The 12,431-nt window shown below is 42.1% G+C and overlaps 1 protein-coding gene across 1 annotated transcript in view; it reads left to right on the top strand.

Annotated features, from left to right (window-relative positions):
- The window catches only part of LOC139543482 (neurogenic locus notch homolog protein 1-like), a 56,012-nt gene that overhangs the window by 6,623 nt on the left and 36,958 nt on the right, over positions 1-12,431 (top strand). Inside the window, exon 3 of the mRNA XM_071349586.1 lies at positions 5,858-6,120. Within this exon, the coding sequence (XP_071205687.1) occupies positions 5,858-6,120 (263 nt within the window). The remainder of the gene's footprint in view (positions 1-5,857; positions 6,121-12,431) is intronic.

Below are 12,431 nucleotides of genomic sequence, written 5' to 3'. Positions count from 1 at the left end.
TGACGGTGGGTTTGTGCCCATAGGCGACATTGTTGCCAGTGATGTCTGGTGAGGACCTGTCTTACAACATGCCTACATGCCCTCAGTCCAGCCTCTCTCAGCCTATTGAGGACAGTTTGTGTACTGATGGAGGGATTGTGCGTTCCTGGTGTAACTCGGGCAGTTGTTGTTGCCATCCTGTACCTGTCCCGCAGATGTGACGTTCGGATGTACCAATCCTGTGCAGGTGTTGTAACATGTGGTTGGCCACTGCAAGGACGATCAGCTGTCCGTCCTGTCTCCCTGTAGCACTGTCTTAGGCGTCTCACAGTACGGACATTGCAATTTATTGCCCTGGCCACATCTGCAGTCCTCATGCCTCCTTGCAGCATGCCTAAGGCACGGTCATGCAGATGAGCATGGACCCTGGGCATCTTTCTTCTGGTGTTTTTCAGAGTCAGTAGAAAGGCCTCTTTAGTGTCCTAAGTTTTCATAACTGTGACCTTAATTGCCTACTGTCTGTAAGCTGTTAGTGTCTTAACCACAGTTCCACAGGTGCATGTTCATACATTTTTTATGGTTCATTAAACAAGCATGGGAAACAGTGTTTAAACCCTTTACAATGAAGATCTGTGAAGTTATTTGGATTTATTTGGTTATCTTTGAAAGACAGGGTGCTGAAAAAGGGACTTTTATTTTTTGCTGAGTTTATTTTGATGTTCTTGTTCATTTTGTTCTTTGTCATAGGGTATTTCGACTGCTAATGCACACACAAAAAATTATTGATGCAAACTGAAGTCTATGCCCCTTCATTGGTCAACAGTAGGGATTCTTCAATGAAGTGTTTGTTGTCATTCAATTCGTTTTCATGCAAATTTTTCACATGAGAAATACTGCACCAAACATCTTCGTTAGATATAAAATTGCACGACAAAGATCTTCTCGGCAAAAACATCAAAATTAATTACAGATTGAGTTATCTTTTACTTTTTTTTTTTTTGGAATTGTATACTGGCTACGGCGTCTCAAGATGGACAAGCAGTACTATTGCTGCCTTTTCTATAAAAAAAAATAAATAAGCGAATGTCTATTAATTAAGGGAGTATGCGATACCCCCTCTAAGATTGTTCAGAGGAACGCGTTTAGCCTCTGCGATGCTCCTCCACGATTCAAGGAATGCTGCCTGCAATGTATGCGAATGCTGCTCTTCATTTGCCCTCCTATAGGATTACTCCGTGCTCTCTGGCAAAGCTCAACTCATAGTTGAGGCTTAAGGCCATATCAGGAGCCGGCCGGTGCGGCCCAGGGTCAAGCGTCAAGCGTGTGGGCAGGTGTTGGGCTTTTATTGGCTTTTAAGTCTCAAGGGCCAGCACTCCTTTCACGACCCGAACCATTCCCAAGTGCTGAATTTCCATTGGAGATTTACCCCAAGTTTTACCCCGAGCTAGAGGTCTGGGCAGGACGGATTTCTTCATCCCGCCTGCACCCACAGCTTTTCATACCTTCTGTCCGACGCCCACCCACTACCACAAGAACTGGTCCCAAACTCAATCGCAGTCACTAGTCAGCCAGGGTCCCAGCAATTGTGTGCCCTATAGGCAATATCAAAATGTGCACAAATAACCAAAGAAATTGGTTAAATTACCAGAGATTTTCACATTGCCCATTTATATTAGGTTATTGCTGTGCTATATCAGCCAATAGGCTAGACGTAGTTTGAAGATGAGAGAGCGGAATCTTGCACTTTCTCTTGAGCTATTTTATAGCCAACTTTTTTGGAGTTGGGCGATTTTCAGACCGAGACAAATATAAGTGATCAATATGTATTTCTAGACGATGTAGTAAACTATGTCCTAATCATATTGAGGAAGTTAATTTCCTTGGAAAGATAGCTGCCCCGTGCTCTCCGGCCATGCATAAGGTATAGAATACAATTTGAATTAATACCACACGCAGCTATTCATAACCATATGGCTACTGAATTTAAAGCAGCAAGAATGATGAGAGCGGACACTTGCACTTTCTCTTGAGCTCCATTTACATGTAGGATATAGCCTGCCTTTTAGAAGGACGATTTGCAGATGGAGACAAATAGGTAATCAATATTTTAATAGAAAATAAAAAGGAGCAACGCTCGCTCAAAATGGTAGCTTATTCTACGCCCCGTCGTCAGTGATTGAACAACAGTACTACTCCTAGTAGCAGTGGGAACATGAAAGTGTTGTCATTCAGTGAGAGACAACTAGATTTCATGCACATTTTTTTTCCACTCGCACCAAACATCTTAGCTAGATGTACAATTTCAAAACTAAGATCTATGCAAAAAAAAAAAACAATCAAAATTAATGACTGATTTCTTGATTAATTCAGACGTTTTTTGCACTAACTCTCTTGCACATGCTCGACGTACACTCACGCTGCTGCTACTGTTTATTATGTATAGTCACGTTACCCTTACCTACATATTACCTCGACTAACCCGTACCCCTGCACATTGACTCAGTACTGGTGCCCGTCGTATATTGCCTCGTTATTGTTTATTGTTACTATTTTTCCTTTTGTTTAGCAAATGTTTCTTACTTTTTAAAAACTCTGCATTGTTGGTTAAGGGCTCATATGTAAGCATTACACCTGTTGTATTCGGCGCATGTTTTTTTATTTTACCAGGTAAGTTGACTGAACGCGTTCTCTTTTTTTTAAACCTTTATTTAACTAGGCAAGAACAAATTCTTATTTACAATGATGGCCTAGGAACATTGGGTTAACTGCCTTGTTCAGGGGCAGAACAACAGATTTTTACCTTATTAGCTCAGGGATTCAAACTAGCAACCTTTCGGTTACTGGCCCAACGCTCTTACCACTAGGCTACCTTCTGCCCCATTTACAGCAACGTCCTGGGGAATATAGGCGAGAGAAAGGGGGATGAATGAGCCAATTGTAAGCCCTACTCTTACGATAAGTGCCATGGGATCTTTAGTGAACACAGAGAGTCAGGACACCTGTTTAACATCCCATCCGGAAGACCGCACCCTACACAGGGCAATGTTATGTCCCCAATCACTGCCCTGGGGTATTGGGATATTTCTTTAGACCAGAGGAAGGGTGCCTCTTACTGGCCCTTCAACACTACTTCCAGCAGCATCTGGTCTCCCATCCAGGGACCAACCAGGACCAACCCTGCTTAGCTTTAGAAGCAAGCCAGCAGTGGGATGCAGGGTGGTGCGCTGCTGGCAAATGTGACAAATCAAATGTTATTTGAAGACAAACAATGCTGAAAGGGCGGAAAAATATGAGCAGAGGTTGATCAAGTAAGAAAGGGGGTGGTGGTGTGGGGAGAGGGAAAGGACGGAGTTTACCTAAGCAGTGGCAACAAACAGCATGAAGGTAAAAGCCACAAGTGTCACACTTCTTCATGCACAGACATGTACTTTTATTTATTTTATTTAACTAGGCATACACACCCGAATGTTGTTTTTTTTTAAATCCGCGCTACAGACTGCTATATCGGCCCGCTAATAAAGGACTAGTAAAGGCCCAGTGCACTACGTTGTGTAAAGGAGAAGAGAAAAAAAAGGTGGGAGTTGGGGGCTGTTTTTGTGTAGGAGGCTAAAGTCACTCTCAGTGGCAGATGGCAGATCAGGCCCTATAGGGGGAGGGGAGGAGAGGGGGCTGGCCCAAAGTCACAAATGTGTTTGGGGTCAGGGGTCAGGGAAGCATCTGCTCTGGCCCTGAGGGGACATTGCATTGCTGGGAGAGACCTGTTGCTGGGGTCTGTTGCTGAGGCCTGATGGTTTTACAGCGTGGGGGGTGGACTGACTTTAGGACAAAGAAGATCCATTACAGTGAGGGGATGGGAACACGCATAGGCAGACACACGCGCACAGCACATACAGACTCCACCTCTGTCTTTCTTTGTCTATTTCGCACAAACACAACTCTCTCCAAACATATAGTAGCAATTGTAGTGTGAGCAAGCGCCTGACACAACTTTTTTGGTTGTCCTGCATGACGTGTTGAGTTTTTTTGGTTACTTATCATGTTACCTCATCCCCATATTATAATTTTTTTTGCTCCTTTGCACCCCAGTATCTCTACTTGCACATCATCATCTGCACATCTATCACTCCAGTATTAATGCTAAATTGTAATTATTTTGCCACTATGGCCTATTTATTGCCTTCCCTCCCTAATCTTACTACATTTGCACACACTGTATATAGATGTTTTCTATTATGTTGTTGACTGTACATTTGTTTATCCCATGTGTAACTCTGTTTGTGTCGCACTGCTTTTTACATGACCTTTTTTTGTGCCTGGCAGTTGGCTGTAGGCTACTCCTCTAGCAGCTTGCTAGCTAGCTGGCTAAAAACAGCACGCAAGCTCGCCTTTTAGCTTCCCACATGTGAAATAATCTGATTTATAATTAAATAATATGCCCTGGCAAAAATTATTATACTTACCAGTGTAACCTACAACAGTATCCCAATTTGATATAAGCTAAACATAGAATGTCATCATGTTTGGTCACAGAGAAAAGCACATGGCTAGTAGCTGTTTTTACCATTTCAAAATAGCCTGGAATTGTGTAGTTATACTTCTAAACAAAATACCTTTTTGGGGTGAATTGTAATAAGGCTACAATGTTGTTTGGTTTATTATTTGAGCAGTCCCAGAGATTATATTTGGTTATCAATACATATCCTATAAAGATCAGATCAAGGAACCAAGCGAGTTTGGTGGTAAAATACAGCTTAATTGCCTACACAACACTGCCCCCACGGTTGTGCAAGGAATTATGTTGCTTTTGTGCTTACTGCAAGGAGACCTCCTTTCGTGACAAAATGCATCCGCCATCTAGAGGACAGCATCCCCCTCTAGAGGACAGAGAGGAGGGGAGAGGGGGAGGAGGTGTGCCTAACAGCTGCCTTCATTAACATGCGCACCTGCTCCCTGTGGAGATTCTACGAGGCCAACAGATGCCCTCTCTGACATGCATAGACACACTTACACTCTCTCTATCTCTCTCCCTCTCACTCACTCACACACACACACACAGATTCTCTAGATCGCAGTCTAGATGTCTTTAGTATAAAAGTTAGAATATTACAGTGATGCCTAGTCAGACTAGTTTCCCCCTGCCAACCACATCTGCTGCCATGGTTTGGATGGGGGTGAGGGTCTTTCTGGGAATAAAGAGAGTGTCTCATGATGTGATATGTGTGTGTGTGTGTGGGGGGGGGGTTGGACTAGGAGACTGTTGCTGTGTGTCTGTGGTGGGAGTGTGGAGGAGCACAGAGGGGCTTAGTAGCCTTAATGTGGTGCTCCGTGTCTGGGCAGCTGGGCCGATCAGGGCCCCTTGATCTCTAGGGTCATGACGGGATGAGGGTGGACAGCCTGGGTTAAAAAAGGTAGCTGGGAACGGGACGGCACAGCGAGACTGTCCCCAAAGCCTGTTTTTGGTGGCGTCTGTTGTCCCAGCAGAGTGTGTTTTCAAAGTTCTGAGGGACATTTAATCCAGGGAGACACACTAGGAAAACAGCCCACTCTGGCCTGGCTCTCGCTCCATCCCTCCCTCCCTTGCAGGGCTCCGGTGGGCCTCTGCTGAGCGGGAAACTGATAGGGCCACTATCCACACCCATCCTCTTGCTTCCCTCCACTCCTGGCTCGTTAGTATCATGTGTTGATATAGCGTTTGGGGAGATACAATTCTATTGTACTGCAAGAGAAACTGCAATGGAATTCCACCATATTCTATCCTCATTCTCTATATAAAAGAAGTGGTTCCTCTGCTTTATACCATTTGTGACTGCTTTAGACAGTTTTAGACTGCTGTCCACTTGTTTCGACAGCCTCTGTCACTGGTCTCCTTTCTCTCCAGGTGTACAAGTGACTACGTGGGTAGCCGCTGCCAGTACTCCAACCCCTGCAATCCCTCACCATGCCGCAACGGGGGCGAGTGCCGCGCCGTATCCCACGGCAACACTTTTGAGTTCCACTGCAAATGTCGACTGGGCTTCTCCGACCAGCTGTGCCTGACGCCTACCAACCATGCCTGCATGAGCTCGCCCTGTCGCAATGGAGGGACTTGTGACCTGATCACGCTCTCCGACTACCGCTGCCGCTGCCCGCCCGGATGGTCAGGTAAGATATTAAGATGTATATTTTTAAGGTAATTTCTGATTTTAGTGAACAGATACTGGGAGACAGTGACAGTAGGGAAAGATAGAGACACTATATATACAAAAGTATATGTGGACACCCCTTTAAATTTGTGGATTTGGCTATTTCAGCCACAGCCGTTGCACACATTCGTGCAATCTCCATAGACAAACATTGGCAGTAGAATGGCCTTACTAAAGGGCTTAGTGGCTTTCAACGTGGCACCGTCTTGGGATGACAAATTTCCAACAAATCAGTTCGTCAAATTTCTGCCCTGCTCGAGCTGCCCCGGTCAACTGTAAATGCTGTTATTGTGAAGTGGAAACGTATAGGAGAAACAACGGCTCAGCCGCGAAGTGGTAGGCCACACAGCTCACAGAACGGGACCGCTGAGTGCTGAAGCGTGTAAAAATCGTCTGTCCTCGGTTACAACACTCACTACTGAGTTCCAAACTGCCTCTGGAAGCAACGTCAGCACAAGAACTGTTCGTCGTGAAAGTCATAAAATGGGTTTCGATGTCCGAGCAGCCGCACGCACACAAGCCTAAGATCCCCATGTGCAATGGCAAGCAGCGGCTGGAGTGTTGAAAAGCTTGCCGCCATTGGACTCTGGAGCAGTGGAAACACGTTCTCTGGAGTGATGAAACACGCTCCACCATCTGGCAGTCTGACGGACAAATCTGGGTTTGGCAGATGCCAGGAAAACGCTACCTTCCCGACTGCGTAGTGCCAACTGTAAAGTTTGGTGGAGAAAGATTAATGGTCTGGGGCTCTTTTTCATGCTTCAGGCTAGGCCCCTTAGTTCCAGTGAAGGGAAATCTTAACGCCACAGCATATACAATGACATTCTTGAAGATTCGGTGCTTCAGCCTTTTTTGGGGGGGCAACAGTTTCGAAAAGGCCCCCCTCCTGTTACAGCATGACAATGTCCCCGTGCACAAAGCGAGATCCATACAGAAATGGTTTGTCGAGATCAGTGTGGAAGAACTTGACTGGCCTGCATAGAGCCCTGACCCCAACCCCATCGAACACCTTTGGGATGAATTGGAACGCCGACTGCGAGCCATGCCTAATCGTCCAACATGAATGCCTGACCTCACTAATGCTCTTGTGGCTGAATGGAAGCAAGTCCCCGCAGCCATGTTCCAACATCTAGTGGAAGCCTTCCCAGAAGAGTGAAGGCTATTATAGCAGCAATGGGGGGACCAGCTCCTTGTTAATGCCCAGGAGTTTGGAATGAGATGTTTGACGAGCAGGTGTCTACATACTTTTGGTAATGTAGTGTAGGTTGTTTCAAAGGGCAATAGGCTGGATTCGAACTAATGCCGACACTGTAGACACGTGCCGGAGGCTGCAGCATTACCACTAGGTCTAGCCAGGACAGATAGGGTTTTAAGACGCTGTGTTAGGGGCCAGGACATTTTCATGGTCAGATCACATGGTATTGAATTCACAACTTGATTATTCCCTCTGGAGTAATTTGATGCTCGTCGTTGGAGTGCACCCAGCTGGCACATTTGGTTCCTTGGAGTTTGTGGGAATGTACGTTTTGGGTTTTCCGTTTTGGGTTTTCCAAAAAACAGATTTTTTTATTTTTTATTCTGAGATGGGAAGTGAACATTTCTCCTGTTCTAGGAACCTTAATTTTTCAGTTGCAGGGAGGTTCTGATAATATTTTACTACCCGAAAGTTTTCCTGGGATGTTTTATTAACATTCTGAGAATGGATATTTTAGGTTATTTGTAGGTTTTTAGATAACGTCCCTAACTTCCACTGAATGTTTCAATAAGACTTTTAATAACACTGCTAGCTTAGTTTGAGTTGTTTTGAAGATATGACACGTGTAAATTATTTTTGCTTAGACATTAATCATGCACACAATTCTTTTGTGACATGCTGTCAATGAGATTCAAACCTTAACCTCTTCTGTTCTCAAATCCAATGGAAGTACCAGGATGGAGCTAGCATGCCATGTTTTTTTTTTTTACTCATACAAAGCTGTTAATGTTAGTCTATTCAAACAGACCCCATTTCAAAGGAAAAAAGCACTCATTAAGATGAGGTGTGGCCAATTAGTGGGCTCGACCAACATACCCGAAAACACTTAACAGGATAGAGAGTTATGTTGATGCTGAGAAGGGAATGTATATATTTTTGTTAGCTACATGTGTGACAACTCCACCAGTCCTATTTATGATATTGTTTACAAAGATTATACCATTATTATTTTTTTTTAAATAATGATTTTTTTTAAATCATTTAGTATATTTGAGTTTAACCATAGTATTTGTTGTAATATTTGTTCTGTATTTTCGGGTGGATTAAACTGAAATTACAAGCAGCTTTCTATGGCTTGTTTCAAAAATAGCTATATTTTGGAGATTATTTCATTTTCAAATAAAAAAGTGAGAGGGGTATTAAAAGGGGGAAATGGCCATTCTTGGACATGGGGTGAGAAATTCTTACTAATCTACTAGAGAACCAGTTCGATTTAAGTATAACGTTTGTATGACTGAAGCCCGTAGTGAGAGATTTAATATTTAATAATTTCTGCCCTCTGAATTCATATTCATTATATACAGTTGAAGTTATTTTTCAACCACTCCACACATTTCTTGTTAACAAACTATAGTTTTTGCAAGTTGGTTAGGACATCTACTTTGTGCTTTGCTGCAGGAGGGACTGGTGCACTTTACAAAATAGATGGCATCATGAGGGAGGAAAATTAGGTGCATATATTGAAGCAACATCTCAAGACATGTCAGGAAGTTAAAGCTTGGTTGCAAATGGGTCTTCCAAATGGACAATGACCCCAAGCATACTTCCAAAGTTGTGGCAAAATGGCTGAAGGACAACAAAGTCAAGGTATTGGAGTAGCCATCACAAAGACCTGACCTCAACCTATAGAAAAGTTGTGTGCAGAACTGAAAAAGCGTGTGCGAGCAAGGAGGCCTACAAACCTGACTCAGTTACACCAGATCTGTTAGGAGGAATGGGCCAAAATTCACCCAACTTATTGTGAGAAGCTTGCGGAAGGCTACCTGAAATGTTTGACACAAGTTAAACAATTTTAAAGGCATCGCTACCAAATACTAATGGACTGTATTTAAACTTCTGACCCATTGGGAATCAAATCAAGTATATTTTATATAACCCTTCGTACATCAGCTAATATCTCGAAGTGCTGTACAGAAACCCAGCCTAAAACCCCAAACAGCAAGCAATGCAGGTGTAGAAGCACGGTGGCTAGGAAAAGCTCCCTAGAAAGGCCAAAACCTAGGAAGAAACCTAGAGAGGAACCAGGCTATGAGGGGTGGCCAGTCCTCTTCTGGCTGTGCCGGGTGGAGATTATAACAGAACATGGCCAAGATGTTCAAAATGTTCATAAGTGACAAGCATGGTAAAATAATAATCAGGAATAAATGTCAGTTGGCTTTTCATAGCCGATCATTAAGAGTTGAAAACAGCAGGTCTGGGACAGGTAGGGGTTCCATAACCGCAGGCAGAACAGTTGAAACTGGAATAGCAATGTGATGAAAGAAATAAAAGCTGAAATAAATCATTCTCTCTACTATTATTCTGACATTTCACATTCTTAAAATAAAGTGGTGATCCTAACTGACCTAAAACAGGGACTTTTTACTAGGATTAAATGTCAGGAATTGTGAAAAACTGAGTTGAAATGTATTTGGCTAAGGTGTATGTAAACTTCCGACTTCAACTGTATATATTTACAGGCCCATTTAATTTTGTTTGGCTTGCCATTCCAAATAAAATAGAATATCTTTTGCTCATATAATAAATAAACAAGTTGCTAGGTGTAGGCAAGGCCATAAGCAAGTAGGTGAACTAGGATATGACTAAGGAGTTCATCAGGGTGATTTTTCTTTCACGTAGACAAGTATTTTCTTTTCCATGGTAGCAAGATCTTATCTATTTTATTTTAACTTTTAACTTTCTATTAAAATGTATTTTATTGTGATCATTTGTTTATTTTTGTCATATGAACACAGAGTATTATTGGTAAACTACACGGTAATGTAAAAGCTGTATATTTTAGTGATCCAATACGTAGTATAGTACACTTATCATTAAAAAAATATGTAGATCCTCTAAGGCTGTGGACGGATCCAAATTGTGGATACATTTTTTTTTTAAAGAATCATCAGCCTACAATGACACCTTTGTTTTTAAGCCCTGGATTTCTAGCTCCTTGATATTATTGTTGGATCTGATTTGAATAGCTGACATTTTTGATGGTCATAACAAATAGATATGCCGATAGTGGACAACCTTGTTTTAATACTTTCTGAGAAGTAGCCATTATTTACTATTTTACACCTAGGGTTACTATACATAACTTTAACCCATTGAAATATTCCAGGCATTTATAGATAAATTCCAGTCGTACTTTGTCAAAAGCCTTTTCAAAGTCAGCTGTGAATACCAGGCCTGGTTTCACAGATTTTTCATTATGTTCTATTGTTTCCAGTACTTGTCTTATATTATCTCCAATATATCGTCCATGTAAAAAACCTGTCTGATTAGGATGAATAATATCCAACAACTTTTTTTTTGTCTATCTGCTATGCATTTTGCTAGAAGTTTTGCATCACAACACTGAAGTGTAAGGGGCCCCCTATTTCTTTTATGTACTGGATCTTTATATTTAACACTTGGGCCCTGTTTCAGTAATAATGAAATCAGACTTTCTTGTTGAGAATCTGATAATCTACCATTTTTATAGGACTGGTTAAAACATGCTTATAATGGTGCTCTGTGTACATCAAAAAAGGTTTGGTATACCTCAACTGCCTAGAAGACCAGCATCCCGGAGTCGCCTCTTCACTGTTGATGATGAGACTGGTGTTTTGCGGGTACTATTTAATGAAGCTGCCAGATGAGGACTTGTGAGGCGTCTGTTTCTCAAACTAAACACTCTGTTTATAGTCCAGTAATATATTTAAAACCATCCATCTACCTTGTGGATCTGTTTGAGAAATTTGCACAGTCGGATCAAAATTATTGTTCATTAATATCATCACCCCTTTTCCCATGGGAGACGTATATATCACCCCCCACCCAGTCCTTTTTCCACACAATTTCATCTACATTTGTTGAATGAGTTTCCTGTAAACAAGGAAACTATTATATTCCTTCTCTTTTAGCCAGGTAATGATCATCTTTTCTTATTTTCTGCTAAGCCATTACAATTATAAATGGCAATGCTTATTTCACCATTTACCATAATGAGATACAAGTTTAAATTATATTTATCATAATATATGTTTATAAACTTACCATTAAAAAGTATCTTAATGATTGAGTGTCCATATAAACTGTACCATGATATTTGCACTGTTACTAGGTAAACCTTGAATTTTTGATCTATGGGTCTTTAGCTAAATCCAGCTAACCTTTTGATATGCTGATCACCATTACTTTTTTAAAAATGTTTAGTTATGCTCATGTCAGTTATATTATTTGTCTCTTATTAAGAGATGGAGTCCAGACAGGCTATTTTAGGAAACTTTAGATTAGGCCTATAGTGTGATGCTTAAATAATGTAGCATATCAAATGAATTGACACGGAACGTTTGAAGTGGGAGATGGAGAGATGGCTATAGTATTACTAGTGATGCCATGATTATCCCAGCATGTGCCTTATTCCAGAGGAAGATTTGCATTGGATTAGTTTTTCCTAAATGCCTCATGTAATTATTTATTATGATTTTTTTTATCCATTATTTTACCAGGTAAGTTGACTCATTTACAGACCTGGGGAATAAATGAGCCAATTGTAAGCCAATTGTAAACTGGGGATTATTAGGTGACCGTGATGGTTTGAGGGCCAGATTGGAAATTAAACCAGGACACCAGGGTTAACACCCCTACTCTTACGATAAGTGCCATGGGATCTTTAGTGAACACAGAGAGTCAGGACACCCGTGTTAACGTCCCATCCGAAAGACGGCACCCTACACAGGGCAGTGTCCCCAATCACTGCCCTGGGGCATTGGGATATTTTTTTTAGACCAGAGGAAAGAGTGCCTCCTACTGGCCCTCCAAGACCACTTCCAGCAGCATCTGGTCTCCCATCCAGGGACTGACCAGGACCCACCCTGCTTAGCTTCAGAAGCAAACCAGCAGTGGTATGCAGGGTGGTATGCTGCTGGCTCTATGCCGGAAGCCTGGTGTTTTTTTATTCTAGGCGGAAGGATATTTCAACATCATGTCTAAATGATAAAAGGCTACACTGATCAGTCGTGCTTGGCTGCCAAAGTATAGGTGTC

The sequence above is a fragment of the Salvelinus alpinus genome, chromosome 18, assembly GCF_045679555.1.
Source record: "Salvelinus alpinus chromosome 18, SLU_Salpinus.1, whole genome shotgun sequence".
Taxonomy (NCBI): domain Eukaryota; kingdom Metazoa; phylum Chordata; class Actinopteri; order Salmoniformes; family Salmonidae; genus Salvelinus; species Salvelinus alpinus.
Note: the sequence above shows the minus strand (reverse complement) of the source record. Positions and strands in the feature narration are given on the sequence as shown.